Here is a 19,074-nt window from a genome sequence, read left to right as displayed (position 1 = left end):
CCTGAGCACTTAAAACAAGTCATATGAGCATATTCTAGATCCTCTACAGTGGTAGTAAACTCTGAAGCGTTCACTCCCTCTACTGCGCTAATATGCATCCTGGTCCTGATGGGATGGGGGATGGGAGTGAGAGGTGGGCATACTGCTTCTGGAAGAACCTACATATCCATCCACATCAAATGCAGACACTGAACTCCAAAGCTTTGGTTTTTAAAAAATTATGTATGTCACTCACCTCTGCTGGCCCTCAATCCACCTAACTTTAGCAAGAAGTAAAGACCAATGGTACAGAATAAATGAGACTCATGGCAATAATGGTTTAAAATGTTGGGTTTTTTTCTTATGTGTTTAATTTTTTTTTAATTAATGACTAAGAAAATAACACTTATGTACATTCCTTTACATTGACAGAAAATATAAAATACTGGTCCCTGTACTAGAGAAAATCAATTCTATGGAATGTTTCCATGACTGTTGGTTGGTACTGGTATTTCTGTGGCCATGTTGGCTTCTAAGTGATTAAGTTTATCAATTTATTAGATGTTTGCTCTTTTGTATATGGCAATATTGTATATTTACTTGAAACATCATTTATCTTTTGTTATAAAATTAGTTTTGTGTAGCCTTTGAGAATCCCATTTGCTGGGAAGATATTTAGTGCTAGGTGAGCAGGTGATACAAAGAGAATAAGTGAGAAATGCAAGAGGAATGGAGAACAAAGGGGACCCTTCCATCATTACGACTGAGAGGCGGGGCATAAGGGGGTTAAACACATGCTCTGGCATCAGGGAGAGCTCAGTACAGCCCTGGCCATTGCAAGTTCCATGACCTGGGGCAAGTTATTTAACATCCCTGTGCTTGGTTTCCTCATCTATAAAATAGGAACAGTGAGTACTTATCACACGGGGTAGATGTGAAAGTAAAGCTGTTGTCAGTGACCCTGGCACATAGTGGATGCTCAGTAAGTACTACAAGGTTGACATTCGTTCTTGATTTGCTCAGGATCTTTGCTTCTTGCCTTTATCTCTGTTCAGACCCCAGAGTCTGCCATGTGGTCATCTTATGCAAGAAGCCATTTATTTACTAGCTGTGAATGATCTAACTGAATACACAGAAGGCTGAGATCCACATTGTGTGTTGCCACTGACTAGCTGTATAATCCCAGAGAACTCTCTTAACCTCTTTTCTTCTTTAAAAGAGAGACGGATGAGGCTTGGAATAGGAATATGCTTTAAGGTTTAAAATATTATTCAAGTGAAAATGGGCAACTGGGAATGCAGAGGTGTTGTGAAGTCATGAAGATTTGTAAAGTATTCATTGTTGCTGGGTCTTTTCTGTTGGGGGATGCCTTTAAATTCTTCCATGAGCATCACCCCATGCATTTTAACATGTGGTCTCTGTGAAGGAAGCACAGCCTCTCCGTGTCTGTTGGTTGGGTACCCCTGCCCACGTGGCAAAGGCTAATGAAATGCATGGTGAGGAGAGCCTGCCCCGTTAACTTTGTTTTGCATGTGCTTACTAGGTGTCACCAACCCACAGTCACCCGGTGGGCACAGGAGAGCAGAGACAGCACACTCACACCGTCTTGTCCTCCCCACCCAGAGGGACGGTCAGCCTAAGGTATGACTGCTTGACACCCCACATGCCTCCTCTCCAGGGAATTAACTGAAAAGTAGAACAGCGAGGAAAAGAGAAACCAGAGATACAATCTTCGTAAAATTCCCCTGAAATGGATGAAACACCCTTTCTTTTGTTCCCATGGTTTTCCCCATCTATTAACTCTTGATAAAGATTTGTTATTTTTCTGGGGTCACAGTTTACAGTAAATTTTCTTGCAGAATAGGTAATGCTGATTACAGGGTCTCTTTAAAGCCATGTTGCATGAACGTCTGCATGAAATGAAGTACAAAATAGAGTTTTTAACCCAGATCAAGGAGGACCTCACCAGGATTCCCTTAACCAGAAGACTAGAAATTTGAGAAGCAAGAGAGCATTTGAAAGTACATATTTAAAAACTTGAAAGAATAATGCTCTCTACTGGTATTTCTTGTATTTACTTATTTAATTCAGTGTTATACAGATGCCCAAATGGACATGTCTACAAACGGACAAATAGAAGCTGAAGAGTACTGGAAGTACTATTAAGTAGCAAATTTTAACAGTTCAGTGTAGTGGCTGTGAAAACATCCCACACAGGTTAATGGCTGAACCTAGAGAGACGCCCTACTATGTTTCCTAACTTTTTCTAGATTTTTCCAGGGATTTTGAGCCCTCCAAAGAATGCCCATTGAATCCCTCACACTGAATACTGTTTCCTGGCCTGTCTTACAGGAAGCCCCGGGGAGAGGGCAAGAAGTGCCGGAAGGTGTACGGCATGGAGAACCGTGACATGTGGTGCACGGCCTGCCGCTGGAAGAAGGCCTGCCAGCGGTTCATTGACTAATGCACAGGCCCCTGATCGTCGCCCAGACACTCCTGCCCTCGACTTGTGCTGAGGGTGTCGGAAAGCGCTTTTCCTTCTGAACAAAACACACTTGAAACCCAGGGAAAGCACTTCCGGGAACCTTGGTGAAATCACAGCAAAAAACAAAAAAGGTCACCACCCTCACTGTTTTTGCTGAGAACCCAGCCGAGAGCAGCTGTAACTACTTTTTTCCTTAAAAAATCAACTTTTTTTGTTGCTGTATGTCTAGCTCTGAAAACTGTGGACTTCTGTAGCAATCGAACCAACCAAGCCCATTTTTTCTGGAAAGGAGGCCTATTTTGATAACCTTTCTGGATAATGCCGTTTCTGAGATTTTTTTTTTTTTTGACACTTAAAAAAAAAAGCTACATGTTATTCAGTAGCATTTGTACAAAGAGCGATACCTGTTTTCATTGTGAATAGTCTTTTGCCTGTTCTCCATCGGACTTCTGGGAGCAGTACACATCATGATGTGTTGCCAGGAAACGGCAGCACTCTGGGTATCTTTTCTATGTCTTTTTAGTTTGTTTGTTTTGTTTTAAAGAATGGCCCCAAACTGAACCATGGTAGAGCTGTTAGCTTGAAGGGCCCAGGAGGGCATAAGCTTGAAAAAAGATAGACAATGGACATCACCAGCAGACTTCAGCCCCAGCTGAGTTCAGGACATCCCGCTGTCACTGTTGGGAAACGTCTGGGAGTCTTCCTCGGAAGCCTTCCCTGAGGGGTGGCCCGGCCCACTCTCTCCCGGCCACAATGCACTCAAGACCTGGCACGCATTGCCATCTGGGTAAGCCTCAAAGCTTCCTTCAGGGATGCGACGCCAGCCATAGCTCGGATCTCTTCATCACTGCTTATCTGACAGTTGTTGCCAGGTCAGTGGCTCATCAGGCCTTCCTTCCCTCAAAACGCCACCGCTGACTGTTTTCAGAAAAGGTAGAGAACTCCAGACCATCCCGGCAGGTGTGCTTTACACAGCAGAGCACAGCCTCCATGTCCCCATCTGTTCAGAAAGTTATGTGAGGTCAACATCCATTCTGAGTGCACTTTTATAGGTTTTATGCTTTAGCATGTCTGGGAGATGGGTTAATGAACCATGTAAAGATTATATGGGGAAAAGGAAGGTCCAAACCTTTATTTTTCTTATCAAAATATTGGAGCTATTCATTAAGAATTTGCTCAGAAGGGAACATACAGAACACCAAAAGGAAAATGCGTGTTGGTATAGGAATCTCTCCATTTAATAGGACCAGGGCTTGCACTGTGTTCCATTTATTAGACTTTCTAGCGTGGTATTTGTTTGTTTGTCTGTCTTGGTGGTAGTGGTGCGGGGACAGGGGAGTAGTTGTCAAGCCCTATAAATAAGCTCATTCTCTGTCTACCCTACTCTTGATTGCCCTGCTAAAGTTATTCCTCCTATACCTATGCAAAGAAGTAAGAGCACCTTATAGGATGCACTGTGTCGGGACGGGGGCCTAGGATCAGCCATAGGAATGTTAAATGAAATTGCACAGAGCAAAGTTTAATATATTTAGAGATTGTACATACGCTTTTTTTTGAAAGAGTAGAAAGAAGTCATCTAGTCATAAGAACTATCCTCTTTTTTTTTATTAAGCAAGGGAAAAAGAAGGAGGTTCTACAGTGTAACATCTGCAATCTGTGCATTCATATATTTTGGCAATTTTATTTTTTAAACTCTCACATGACATTTGAAGCATTATTCCTTGAAAGAGATCCTGTTTTCCTCCTTCATTTATTTTTTTCTTTAAAAACACTTATTTTAAGAGCAGAGAAAGAGCTTCATTTAATATCACATCGTGATTACCAATCAATACAGCACCAGCTATAATGTATGTTTGAGCACTAACAAAGTCAGCCAGGAAAGGGTTTTCTAAGTGCAGAAACATATTTGCATCCTCTACCCCAGCCTGTCTTTTCTCCTCCCTGGTGTCTTGTCGCTTCACCCACAAACATCTCTGCTGGGAGGTGATGCTCTGGCCTGGTCCAGAAGGCCCTGCACTGTGGCTGGATTGCCCAGTGGCCACGGTGAGTCCAAGGCTGGTCAGTCATTTCAGCAGGCTCACCGTGGACTTGAGTGATGGTTGGGGTGCAGTAGTGGAGCAGAGGGTTTTCTCTTCAGCAAAGTTCCATGGCCCTTGATCCTTGGATTAAGTCACTAATCAAAAGAGATTAAAGTGATGAGGGGCTAAATCCATCCCCTACTCCCAGCACTTTGGGACACAAGGAGGGAGAGATGGTGGCTGTGGAGCAATCCTAGAGTGAGGCTCTGTGGCTCTGCCCCCAGAGGTACAGCCCGTGACTAGTGCTAGGCTCTGGCCTGGCTGAGCCAAGCTCAGTCCTTGCCTGGGTATTAGCCAATGCACCGATACAAGCAAAGGGTAGAGCTGGATGCAGCTTCCTTGGGATTCCTTCTGCTTTCTAAAGCCTTCTTCACACACACTCTCTGCATCTCACACTCACGCGGGGCTCCTTTCTGCTGGCCAGCCCGGGGCTCTGTGTGTCCTCTTCTCTAGCTCTGAGGTGGGCACAGACCCTCAGTACTTCCTGCACACAGACACTGATTGCCTGTACCAAGGCATGTAATGACTAGGGAACTACCAAGCTTCACCTGCCTGGCGTTGAAGAAAAGGGATGAAACTTCTTTTAAGCCACCCAGAAAGCTACAAATTGCAATATACAGTACTGATTATAAATGCTAAAATTAAAAAAAAAATGTAGAGCTATTTTGTTATATTTTGGAACTAAATGAAGTGCCAAATTAAGTCCAAGATTTGTTTTATGCCTCCTCTTTTTTTAAAAAAAGATTTTCTGATGTGGACCATTTTTAACGTCTTTATTTAATTTGTTACAGTATTGCTTCTGTTTTATGTTTTGGTTTTTTGGCCCCAAGGCATGTGGGATCTTAGCTCCCCAACCAGGGATTGAAGCCACACCCCCTGCATTGGAAGGCAAAGTCTTAACCACTGGACCACCAGGGAAGTCCCTGTTTTATGCCTTCTCTGTGGTACCACGTTCTTTTCTGTGTTCATTTGGCAGGTGGAGGGGAGTACGGGTGGGAAGGGAAGCCCCAGGGCATGTGGCTGCTTGACCAAAGCCTCGCCCATCACGGGCACCTGTCTGTGCAAAAGGAACGGCAATGCAGTGGGTTCTGGTCCCAGAGCCTTTCTAAAGAAGGCATGTGGTAGCCTTTGACTTTTCTCTCCCCATTACCCTTTCCTTCAGAAAAGATTTCTCATCTCTCTCCAAAGAAGGCATTTCCTGGTGATGGACAGGCTTCTCCAGATAGCTGCACAGCAGAGAGCAGTCATTTTAAGCCTTAGTTCTTCCCAGAGAATGTGCAACCAATTTATGGGAGGCAGTGTGACCACCTGGAGGAAACACCTGGGTAGCAAGTGGGTGGGGAGCCAGAGAGGAGATACAGGAGGGCTGTGGACACCTGGCTCGGGCTCACCATGCTAGTGCTGATCAGCTGGTGGTGACTGTCCCTGGGCACCTCCGAGGGAGCTGCCAGGTTCCCGCTCTGGGAGCAGCTGATTGAAGCAAGGAGAGAGCTCCTTTGCGGGAAGCACTCAGGCCAGGGATGCAGGACTGCCGTGCGCATCTCCGGTGGGCACAGACTGCTCTCCTCCTCACTTGCTGGGAAGTTTCCTCCCTTGTTTGGCAAAAGCCAGTGTCAGGAAGAGGGCAGTGGGTTTCTGAGCAGGAATGTGCATGCCTGTCAGCAGCTCCGTGCACCAACAGGGTGGGTGCCCTTTATGAGACGATCCTTTGTCCAGGCATAACTGTGTTGCAGATGAAAACTTTCAATATGATGTGTGTTACAGTTCTTGGGCTTTCCAACAAAACTTTAAAAAAAATAATTACATGTATGTTGCAAAAGATTTCTGAAACTGACATGCCCTCTATCAAATTTCAAGATCACTTAAGTTGAAGTCCACTGTCGCTGGTGTCACACTAAGCCACACTTGAAAGCAGCCTTGGGTTCTGAATTAGCCGGCACTGCTAAAACCCATTTCCGCCTTCATCCGACTTCATTGGAAAAGGAAAGCGCAGCATTCACTTGGGAATGTTTAGAGAAAAGTGACAGAACCTGTATATAGGGGAGAGAATACCTTGAGAATAGTAGCAAAATACTGTAAAAAATATTCTTTTCCTCAGGGAAGACTAAAGGGTATGTGAAAAATAGATCTGGAGGATCCTAAGACTAGAAAGGTTTTTATTATCTCCAGCATCTTTTCTAGTCAGAACAGTTTTTGTTTGTTTGTTTGTTTGTTTTTTAATGAACACGATACCATTTCAAGACAAATTGCCATGAACTGGACAGTACCGACTTTTTGAGGTGTGGAGGAATGCTCTATGAAACAGAACAGTTTCTTTGTTTCTTAGACCTGCATTCTAAGGCTGACATCTGAACCACAGCACAGTCCCTGGTGGGTTTTCACAGACTCATGTAAGGCTGTTTGTGAATGTAATTATGAATATGACACCTTGGTGTTCCTTTTTATAATCAGCCGGTTGGATGACTGGTTATTAGCTGAATTCTATAGGTGAGGGATGTGAAAGACGTGCATTTTACTTTAACAGCAGGTTAAGGAGCAAACTTCCATGGACTTTTGTGGACAAGGTGCTGCTTTTTCTCATGACCCTGTAGAATTTCTGTCACCCACATCAACTGTAGCTCTGACCTGTATGAATGCAGGGAAGAATTTGTGCATACAAATGAGTGGAAACAGAGCACGATTCATGAATATGGATGAGGATGTGGATCATTTTGGAGAAAGCGCTGGGCACACAGGTCAACTGGAAATTTCATTTCTCTAAGAAAATAACCCAACCAGCAGCACACACGCTTTCCCTGTTCCCCATACCTGTGGGAATTCCTCCAGAGCGGAACTGTTTCCTTCTGTCTTTTGCATTGTAACTAGTCAAACCGGAAGTCAGTAAATAAAACGAGCTTAGCACTTTTAGGTACCAATTGTATCACTAAGTAATGCACACCACCAGAGCAAGAAAGTATAAAATGCATTTAAAACCGACTGGTTTGCTTATTGTGACTGACTTTGAAAAAGTCCAGATCCAATCAATGATATACATGCTTTAAAAAGTGTATCTATCATAGGACCAGAAATCAAAATGGGAATTTTACTTCTGGTCCTGTTTTGTAAATAGTTCCTTTTTTTTTTTTTTTTAAGACAATCTCATGTTTTATAACTTTTCTTGTGAGTCTGAGAATCACAATGGTAATGTGTTGTTGCAAAATGTAATCTTAAATACAATAATAATTATAACTTAATTTTCCAAATAAGACAAGAAATATACTGCATAGGCTTCTACAATTCTGAGAGATGTGACACTTTTATAATAAGCATTAGTACTTCTCAAGTTAACAGAACTGGAAATATTTTACAAGATGCAGTGTTTTGTAATCACAAAGAACATGAACATTTTGTGGGAAATGACCTTGGTTTTATACATTGTAGCTTATTTTTTAAAATACAATATTTTACCAGACAGGAAGTGTTAATATTATAAGCAATTCCTGCTCTCCAAACAAAGGGCTATGCCTCTTTTAAGCAAGCGTTCTGATGCATATCTTTTCAATTAACCCTCTGCAGCAAGGGTAGAAATGCAGATCAGCTGGAAGATTATTACAAGAGAATCAAGATGGCAACAGCTACTCCATTTATCTTTACCAGCGTGTTTTCAAAGTATTTTGGGGGGAAAAAAAAAAACTTTAAGAATCATCTTATGTATCTTAAATCTTTAAAATGTTAATAGATATGCTTATAGGCAATGGGAGAAATATACTTGTAAATTCTTTAGTGTAAAATGATAGATTCCTGTCACAAGGACAAACTTATTCCTCAACCTACCAGAACCACAAAGCTGCTTTTAACTAGCAAGTATCATTTGATGGAAATTTCTAAAATCATGGTGTGTAAACCCAAAGATAGAATTCTTAGGTAATCAGTGATGTTTAAAATAATTTTGTCCCCAGCACTAACTAAATAACTTTAAATTCCTTACCAGAACAAGTGCTTGATTTTTCACATGAAGAATTCACAGACAGGCAAGTCTGAGATCAGAAAGTCACTGTATTCCCAAGAGTCGGGAAACAAGGAAGGCAGCCATGGAGAGTTGATTAACCGTACAAATAATTTTGAGCTTTGCCAAAACCATTTCATAATGCTCTACAGTTTTTTCTAGCCCACTCACTGTTAAAGCAAGAAAGCATCTTTTCTTTCTAAGATTTCGGTAATTCAAAAGCTAGACTAATTAGTCAAGTATGCAGATAACATCAAAAGAAAAGCTGGGATAGAATGGTCGTACACCCATTGGGCAACCCCTGTAAGGTGGTCAGAGGGTCACTCTGACTTTGCTTTCTAATGGGCTTTAGAATCTGCACACATGAGAGCTAGAAATGCATGGAGTTGGAGGAAAATGTATACAGCCTCATCTCTGAGATGAAGCAGCCCAAATCTCCATCTTCATTCTCTTGGAATATCTCTAATGTTGGCATTAAAAGTTCCCAAGAAGTGTTTATTGCTGCATGGTTTTGAACCAAATGAGTCTTGCTTCCTATTTAAATAGAAGCCTCCTAATCCTTTCTAAGCAGATGCCTTGGAAAGAACAGGTAGATTCTGTAAATGAGCGATTCAGATCAGGCAGAAGAAGGACACTAAAGAATGACGGAGATCATGGTGAAGAGGACACACACCCCCTTTAAAGGGGGATCTCAGCTCTAGACAATCAGAACCATAGAGAAATCAGGCCTGGGGCTGCTAGATCTTCTGACTTGGAAATATAATGTTACCTGACACTTAAGCTAAACTCAGATTCTTGGCCAACGGTGTGCAGACCAAAGAGAACCTGTATGTGGGCAGATGCAGCCTTTGGCCACCAGTTTCAACTGTTGGGAAAAGCAGATTTCACCTTCCATAGCCATCAGTTCAAGTTCTTCCATCAGCCCTACAAACTCACACATTGGTACCATCTGGGCAACTAAAATCAAAGAAGGGAAAGAGGCCAGTTCTCCCCAGAAATCATTCTCATGGAAGACTTGAAGATAAAAATACAATATCCTTAAACTAGCTTTGCCTCTGATCAAAATATACTGAAGCGTTATTCAGCTGTCACTCTGCCTCCTGGCGTGCCCGGGCCAGGCCCCAAAGCATGGAATGACTGTAATCCTAACTTTCTTACTGTTTTAACTGCCGTGACCACTGTGATGAGGGCTGGCAAAGAACAGCCTTGTGCCTTTGGAGAAGGCAGCCAGGAGCCCCTGCAGTTTAAGATAGCACACATTGCCTCCTTGTGCCAAAGCCCTTTGCCAACCCTTCCACACCCCCTCCCACTCCATCCTGCCTCATGAGTTTGCATCCCAGGATAAAAGTTCCTTTGTTTCACCTCTGACATGGCAAAATCCTTGCTTCAGAACTGGTAGGTACTTAGGTATTTTAGAATGTCCAGTAACCTCAAAATAGAGTTTTTCCATGTAGAAAACCTTAACACCTTTCCCTGAGGGCAAAGACAAAATGGGAATAAATGTGTCATGGAAAAAATTAGACGTTGCTTCCTTCATTTGGATGAACTAAGTTATTTTAGACTGTGTCTTACACCAGAGTCCTGATGGTGTTGAGATAATCACTAACCCTTTCACATATATGAGAAAGTATGTCTCTTTCAGATACATGACTTCATTTGACCGTCCCTAGAACCCAGTGTAAAATAAGAATATTTAAGATTACCATCACCACCTCCAAGGCCAACCTGGTTCAAGTGGTCTTCAACCTGTGACTCGGCCTCATTACTGCCTGGAGGGAGGAGGGAAAGAGTATGTGTAAGAGCTGGCTCAGACCTCAGTCTTCCAGAATGACTCTAGACCTGAGAAGACCCAGGGACCCATGTTCTTCACCCATCCTTACAATCCAGGTACTTCAGCATAGAAATATAGAGCCCACTCATTCACATTGTCAAATGCACACTCAATCACCCCCGAATTTATCCCTTTAGGGTACCTACCAGACCCCTATTCCCTAGACTCCAACTATCTAAGTGATTAATTATAGGAGTTGATTAGCTGGTGCAATGTTCTGAGTAAAACTTGACTCCTTGGAAAAAAAGTTATTTTGCCGCTAACATTCAACATTTGTTATCCATGTAAACTTATATTGATGCCCCCAAATTTGAAAACAGCTCAAATTTACAATTTGTAATGATCAAATTGAAAAATACTGTCAACTCAATGTTGGAAACACCCGGTAATATGGATAGGTCAAGTTTAAATATGAATACAATTTAAACAACATTGGCAGTGCCTGAGATTTCTGTCGTTGTGAGTGATTAAAAGGTTGACCAGTCCCTGAACGGATTTCATCTTCCCCTTCTCCCATCAGCTCACAGGTTTCACATCCTGAGTTTAGGGTAAAGCCCCTCACAAGTTTAGTCATGGAGCCCATCACCTGCTTCATTAACAGGCTTTTTGATAAAAGATACTTTTATTATGTTTCGAAAGCAATACAGTGCTGGAGGAAGAAACAGTGAGCTTTCCTCCTCTGCTGGAGAAGAAGCCCGTTTTGCAGTGGTAAGCACCAATGCCATGATAGTGGCAGGACTTCAAAGGACCCAAGCTCTAGGGAAGAAGAAAGAAGCTACCACTCAAAAAAAAAAAAAAACTATAGATTTTTGAAAGAAGGTGGAGATTATGAATTCAACACTTAAACTGTAGTCCTTGTTTCTTAAAAATATTCTTTCCTATTGAGCACCATCCACATAATTATTAACTGCCAGCTTCCAAAGAAAAGATCCCCTTTATTTATATTATGAAAGTGTTAAAAATTAATTCTCAAGTCTGATTAACCGTTACATTTACATACTTACTAGGGGCAATTCTCTAAATTTTTTTTTTTCTCTAAAGTTTTAATTCAGAAAAACTAGCCAGGGGAGCAAGTAGCAACTCCTGAAAAAGGCAACAGCACTATCATTAAAGAAAGTAATTTTCTTTAAAAAAAAAAAAAAGTGGCTCATTTAGTTTCTTCTGAATTCTCTTTACGTCTCTGACTAAAGAGGAAAAACCAGCATTCAGAAGAAGAAATTGAGCGTTAAGGGAGAGAAAGGACAGTTCCCATTCTAGTTACTAGTCTTGTTTTCCCATCTCGGCAACCACCTCGAATTCGCTAGTAAAATGTTACCCTCTCCTCTTTGCCTTTACCGCCAAGCCAGAGGCCATGCTGTTACGTATGTTTGCTTCCAGAAGCCCCGGATGAAACATTTTTGCTTCTGTGTTCCTGATCTCTCACTCTTCAATTAAGGTCCAAGGGAATAAATATTACCAGGACTGGTATGTTAGGCTTAGTCTATGAGGCTACACCCTTCCTTCCGGGAAATGCTTCCATTTGTCTGAACAGTTTTGGGTGATCATTCAGAGAGCAGGTCGGTCAGCAGACAACCTGCCACGCTCATCACAAAAGATTTGGTCAGACTCACTGATAAAGAATGACAAGGCAGATACCTAATCCTTTCACTTTGACTCAAAGCCCGCCTCCCAAGTCCCCTACCCCACTGGTCCCCTCCAGAGCAAAGCCAATGGAGTGATCAGGGCAGAGGAAGAGACCTTCACGTTCATTGCTCTAGGCCCTGACCTCTGCCCAGGATTACAGAGCATGAAAATGGAATTGACCTTTATTGTGTGAAAAGGTAGTGGCTCCTGCAGGGTATAATTGTTTTAAGTTTATATTTACGCAAAGAGAAAACTCAGCCAGTCTGCTCGTGTTGTGAAGCACGTGTCTCTCACCCTGGTGGAGCCCCCTTCCCATGTTTTGGGCACAGATGGCCAAGACAGAAAGGAAAGAGGCAGAGCTTTGGGGGCCAGTGGCTCCAGAGATGGGATTACCCCTCAGGGATATACAGTGTAGCATAATCCATAAACTACTCCCACCCAAGGGCAATTTAAAAAAAAAAAAAACAGATGCATCACGGGGTGTACTTCCCTGGCGGTCCAGTGGTTAAGACTCTGCTCTTCCAATGAGACATGTGTTCGATCCCTGGTCCCTGGTTAGGGAACTAAGATCCTGTGTGCCGTGTGGTACGGCCAAAAAAAAAGATGCATCACTTTGCAGATTACAAATGCCTGCTTTGCTTATGCCTTTTCCCCTACACTCTGCTAATTGGAAAGCAATGACTGTGACTTGACCAAGCCCTGTGATGATAGCAAAGCTTCTTCTTCCAAAGTATCCCGACTGTTTGGGGGAACCTCTGTGATCACTGGTAGAAAGCTTTAGAATAGATTTAGATTTTTAGGGAAGAACTCAATACCCCCCAAATATACTAATTCTGTGACTTCAATAACTGAAAATGTCCTGGGTGTAAAATAACCCAGGCATGCGGATCATATACGTTTTTTTAAAATGTCATTAATCAGTATTTTCCTACAACATGCCCTTAAATTCCTATTTTTATAATTAATGGTTGGACGATAGTCAGCCATTGAAACGTAAGCTCTCTGGAATAACCAGACACTAGTGTAGTTTCCAAAGTGTTTCATGTATCAAAATCTATATACTTAGAGGAAGAACTCAGGATAAGAAAAAATCGCTAGGTCCCAAAGGGTTTGTAACTATCATCAAATACAACAGCCGAGTGGCCTGCGGTCATCTTTTTCAAATGAGGGAGCCGGGGAGTGAGAGAACCACAGTCAATACAAGACCTCTGTTGCCCTTCATCCATGATAGGGTTTAAAAACATGCTACTTTTAAGAATTAAGCCATCTTTCAAATTGTTTTCTACACCAAATCTAACCTATTAAAATGAAATTATAAAATAGCTAAAATGGGGTATTTAATGGAAATTGCTGAGAGTAGAAAGCATTGCTTTTTAGTGCCTGCTAGACAAAAAAGAGAAAGACAGAAGAAGCAGCCCTTCCTGTACGATGCGGGTGTTAACGTGACCGGCATTAACTCGGAATCGGGCACTAATTCAAAAGCAATGAGGCAATGCTCTCCAATTTTTAGAGATCTTTCAAAATGCAATCTTACCACCATTCGGAGGTAAGTTCTGGCTTAACAAAAGTCTTTAATATTAGTGAATGAATGTAAAAAGTTACAAACTATGCATTTTCAAAGAGTAATGTTATTTTGTATCCAATCCAAGTCAATTTTTTTCATAGAGACTTACCACAACTGCAAATTGTTCAAAACACACTTGAATGCATGTCATTATGGGGTTGTAGGACTTCCATCTATATAGTTCTAGCTGATATTTTTAAAGACAGTGCATTGAAATTTCAGGCTCTAAACAAATTCAGCCATGAAGTGAATAAAGGAGAAATGGTTTATATTTTACTTCTTCAGCAGAAATGGGAAATGTGGGCTGTTACAAAAATGGGCCCAGTTCTTTTAAAGGTGACTGTTCTAGTAACACTGGATTAACAAGCAAACAAAACTACATGAAGTTAATGAGTATTGCCTTGGATGAATATAGCATAGGTTGTGTCTATTGTGTTTTAAGTCGCAATCTAAGGAAAAAAACTATTCTCCAAAGGGTTCGGATTATATAGTTTTGAAGAACAAAACATAAAAATATTGTCCAGCAAAGCAAAATCATTGGTCTTTTTTGCAAAGTTATTTGGAGATCATTACTTGTATTTTTTGGAAAGTCCATATAAAACATACACACATTTCTTCAGCCCTCTTAGATTTTGTATTTCCTTGAAACCTTTTTCCCTAATAATTTATCTTTGCTCCTTAATCAGTACTTCCCTACATTACTCAGCATGAAAAAAATTCTTTCCTTCATCTGACAATGTTGAAATAAAGAACTCCATTTCTCTGCCATTCCGGATCTCTTCTGTGTCCACTGAGAAAGTTTCTCAGCTGTTTGTATGTAAAATATGGAAAAACACACTTCTAAACCTGGTACTTGTGGTTATACTGGATATGTTTGCTACCTACTTAGAAATTATTGGGAGTGGGGATGTGTCTTTTTATATGATTTTTAGCCAAATTCAGATGTTCTGATACTACATTTCTGAATACCTATCCGACTGTAAATACAGCCTGAGAAGGTTCAGGTTAATAAACCTTTTATGTGACTGTTCCTCAGCCATGCTCCTTGCCAGCTTTGGGCACCTTGTACATAGATCTGTCGAATGTTTAAATGATGTTGTTTTTCTAAATGCTGTTCTCTAAAACAACTTTTTGAATGTTTTTTTGCTTTCCATTGTTTGGGACTTTGTGTGTTGGTTAAACAAAAAATGTTTCCTAAATATTTAACACCAGGAAAACTATTTCAAATAAACTGGTGCTAATTGAAAGAGAAGAAAAATTTCAGATGGAAGATTTACAATATAAAATGTTGACACCAGTTAAAGTAAACTGCACTTTCCCAAGGGGACAGCTGGCATCTACCTGCAATGGGCATCACGAGGACCACTGAATGTTTACAGTTTCTGTGGCCCATTTAAGCATAAAATATAGAAATGGTGCTGTCCCCCCAGAGTTGAGGATTTGCTACGTTGGTCCTATGGAAGCATTTAAGTAGAAGTAAAGGTCTGTAGTAAGACTCACTTTAGTAATAGTCTTCTGGTCTTTGGACTTTCATGTTCTGTAATGCTTAGCTGTAACAATGAATATGGTGTTGCAATCTAGTCTGACGTCATCGTTGCCCTGTATTTCCTGCGTGTATGGTTCTACCTTGGGTTGCACTGGCACGTGCCGAGCCAGAACACTGGACTTTCAGGAAGACCATTCTGACTTCTACGGTGTCCACACACATGCATTGAAATGCACTTGTAACTGGTTAATTACCATGAAGTCTAACTTCCACTTAATAAAAGTTTTTGTGTATCTGCTTCTACTTGGGGGCTGTTTATTTGAGTAAAGGATAACTAACTGGTATCCAAGAAAGGTTTACAGGGGTTAGAGGGTTTGAGGTTTTACCTACAGTTGTAAAAATAATTTAAAACCGAAGGGATATCTTCCCCATATCAACTGCTCACCATCAAGGCTATTTTTAGAAACATGTTGTAGGTACATCTCTCATCTAAAGCAGTGGTCCCCAACCTTTTTGGCACCAGGGACCAGTTTCGTGGAAGACAGTTTTTCCACAGACAGGGTTGGGGAGGGAGGGGGTTGGGGAGGGAGGTAATGCGAGTGATGGGGGGGATGGTTCATGGTAATGCTAGCGATGGGAAGTGGCAGATGAAGCTTTGCTGGATCCCGCCACTCACCTCCTGCTGTGCAGCCCGGTTCCTAACAGGCCGCAGACCGGTACCGGTCCGAGGCCCAGGGATTGGAGACCCCTGGTCTAGAGTTCAGCCCTGATAATTACAACTCAAACCCACTCCCTTGGCAATGACTGCCCAGATGCATTAGCTGCTCATGCAACGCCGCTGGTCCTGTTGCCTGGGTCATGTAAACACAAGCTGGCAAACAGAGGAAAGGCGATGTCTATTCTGATGCCAAGCCAGCCTGGAGACCCTCCTCTAGGCCAAGGCCATGTCCACTAGAACTTGACCTATTCACCTGCAAAGACCAAGCGTATGTATTTGTGCAGCAAGGCAGCAGGCTTTGGAGTTCAACAGTCTTGGACACAAATCCGAGTTTTGCCTCTTGCAAGATAGATAACTGGACATTTGAGTTAACCTTTTTTTTAAGTCTTGTTTTTATATTAGGAATGATAATAAAAGAGATGAAAACTAATTAGTCTGGCTTGGACAATGTCTATTCCTAGTCCAATCTGCCTTAGCTGGGGTGAGGAGAGCTATGACTCATGGTCTACTGCCTGCTTCCAAGAAGTTCCTACCTCATGCGGCTATTGTGAGAATTACTTGAAATAACATGTCATCACTCACAGAGAAGAATTCCCCAAATGGAAGCCAAAATACTCAAATACTGGAATTCTCAGATATCCAGGATGAGTGCTTGCAAACTCTTGAGTGCCTTCAGAATTTTTTCAATATCTTAAGAAGATTCTTTCTAAGATAAAAATGTCTGGCCTTAGTAAATAGCTTACATACCACATCTGAATGTTTTCTTGGTTGCACCATTATTTCATCAATTAATAGACTGGGCAGTGGAGACAATTTTACAGCTCAGCCTATTCAAGAACTAGAAGGTTGTTCAGTTGGACACCCGCAGCTTTCTTCCACGCCAGCCCCAGCCCCAGCCCATCTCCCCGTCATTGAACATCTGTTATTCCCTTGTATTCGGCACAGGGCCCCTGAGCCCTTTGACCTTTCCTGAGATGCAGTGGGATGGGAGATATAGGACTTGCTTTGCTCCTACAGCACAGTGCCAGGCAATGTGCTGGACGCTTCCATGTGACCATCTCATTAACTCTCACAGCAGCTCTGTGTGGGGAAACCACTCTCCCCATTTTATGCAGAATGAAAGACCTTCATAAAGGTTAACTGTCCCAAGGTCACAGAGCTTAGATGCAAGTGGACGTCCCCCCGACACCGCCCAGTAGATGTTCTGCGTTTTTAGGGGCTATCGTCTGTGGGTCTGCTGTGAGTGATCGACGGCAGTGCTCCTCTCTCTTCCCCCTGCTTGCTGGTTTCCTCCACCTGTGAACCAGGTGAGGGCTGCTCTTCACCCCAGGCTGCCTTCCATCTCCATCCTGCCCTCCTGCCTCTTTGCCGCTGTCCATTCTTATCACTTCTTTGGCCAGTTTCTCCCCACAAGCCAAAGCCACTGCAGGGAAAGCATGGCCCTGTATTCATATCCATCAGTAAGAGTTCTTTCTCCCTGTCCTTCCCACAGCATGTCTGCCAAGCCTGCGACCACATCAGATGCCTCATCCTTCCCCACAAAGCATTGTCGTCCTCAGGCCTGAGGGTTCTTGAAGATGATTGCTAGACAGTTGACTTTTAGTGCCCACATGTTTGCCAAGAAGGAGGATGGACGTAACAACCCCTAGGAATGGTGTTCAAACTGCATATTCCTGCTTCTTCCAGGCCTTCCTGCCAAGGTCCCAGGAAGTTCTGCTCCTTGGAGAGTCACCCAGGAAGCTGCATGGCCCTTAGGGGTAGGGAGCAGGAGAAAATACTGGGAATCTGGACTGGTGATGGTGTCCTGCAAAACTGTGTGTCAATCATATTTGTAAAACAAGTTTTGACCAAATGCCTGCTATCTGAAGAGAGGCTGCAGCAAACATCTAATGGAGTAATGGATATTTTTTTTTTTTGGCCGCACCTCGCAGCATGCAGGATGTTAGTTCCCTGACCAGGGATCAAACCTGTGCCCCCTCCAGTGGAAGCACGGAGTCTTAACCACTGGACCGCCAGGGAAGTTCCTGTAATGGATTCTTTTAATGTAAAAAAATGAAAGCTACCTTCCCCACAGAAAATACCCTCCAAGATCTTACACTTCTTACAACAGCATGTAGTATGTGCTCAATAACTTTTTAAAAATAAATTTATTTACTTATTTATTTATTTTTTTGGCTGCATTGAGTCTTCATTGCTGCATGCGGGCTTTCTCTAGTTGTGGCGAGCGGGGGCTACTCTTTGTTGTGGTGCGCGGTCTTCTCATTGCAGTGGCTTCTCTTGTTGCGGAGCACGGGCTCTAGGCATGTGGACTTCAGTAGCTGTGGCACACTGGCTCAGTAGTTGTGGCTCGCAGGCTCTAGAGCGCAGGCTCAGTAGCTGTGGCACACAGGCTTAGTTGCTCTGCAGCATGTGGAATCCTCCCAGACCAGGGCTTGAACCCGTGTCCCCTGCATTGGCAGGCGGATTCTTAACTACCGCACCACCAGGGAAGCCCTGCTCAGTAAATTTTTAAGTGAATGAATGAAAAACTGTTCAGATGGATCATTTCTTCAGGCTGTAGATACACTCTCTGCTTTCCATCTACCACTGCCTGAACAAAGCAAAGAGGCAAGAAGGAAGTGAACATTTTGAAGCCTGGCATAGACATTTATTTGGTCTAAGTGGCATTTTTAAAGTTTCTTTAGAAGATGTACATTCTCAAAATCACCAACTCCAAATAACTCTATTGATTACCTAGTAATTAGCTCATATAGGACAAAGTGTACAGTTAACATACACTATTTTTATGTAGAAGTTCCTTGCACATAGCAAGAATTCAATAAACGTGTGAGTGAAAAAAAATGAATGAGTCTAAATGAAGTAAATTGCAGCATAGGTCTGTGCCATTAAAATCATGCAGAGTAAACGGAAGAAGGCCAATAGGATTTGAGTCAATAACACAGGAGAGAGAATCTAGGCTGGCACTAAAAAATAAACACTATTTTCATGATTGGGATCTGGGTATGACAGTGACTGCTTGTATCCAGGTAATATATGCACACAGTAAAAAAAAAAATCAAAAAAAAAAAAATCAGGGCAATAAAATGCTTGTATTGAAAGCAAGTCCTGCTGCTCTGCCCCTTTCCACCCCTTCATCACACTCCCAAAAGCAGCCACTTCTAACTCATTTAACTTGATTCCATTTTTTCTAAATTATATGCAAGTGCTGCGGGGCAAACAGAAAGACCAGCCCAGGCCAAGGCAGCAACAGTATCAGAAGCAAGAGAGACAAGGCCCGGCAGGATGCTGCAGGATGCACAGGGACTGACAAAGCGCCCAGCACAGG

General features: G+C 42.4%; 1 protein-coding gene and 1 long non-coding RNA gene across 2 annotated transcripts in view; one reads left to right on the top strand and one right to left on the bottom strand.

Annotated features, from left to right (window-relative positions):
- The window catches only part of ZNF704 (zinc finger protein 704), a 218,174-nt gene extending 202,840 nt beyond the window's left edge, over nucleotides 1-15,334 (top strand). The window contains exons 8-9 of the mRNA XM_082432844.1: nucleotides 1,523-1,620; nucleotides 2,332-15,334. Coding sequence (XP_082288970.1) covers nucleotides 1,523-1,620; nucleotides 2,332-2,443 — 210 coding nt within the window. The 3' untranslated portion in view covers nucleotides 2,444-15,334. The remainder of the gene's footprint in view (nucleotides 1-1,522; nucleotides 1,621-2,331) is intronic.
- The window catches only part of LOC309646514, a 13,975-nt gene continuing 182 nt past the window's right edge, over nucleotides 5,282-19,074 (bottom strand). Inside the window, exon 2 of the long non-coding RNA XR_014255412.1 lies at nucleotides 5,282-18,339. This is a non-coding gene — a long non-coding RNA (uncharacterized lncRNA). The remainder of the gene's footprint in view (nucleotides 18,340-19,074) is intronic.

This window comes from Balaenoptera physalus (genome assembly GCF_965194825.1).
Source record: "Balaenoptera physalus genome assembly, chromosome: 17".
Taxonomy (NCBI): Eukaryota; Metazoa; Chordata; class Mammalia; order Artiodactyla; family Balaenopteridae; genus Balaenoptera; species Balaenoptera physalus.
The sequence above is the reverse complement of the archived record's forward strand: the minus strand, read 5'-3'. Positions and strand labels throughout refer to the sequence as shown.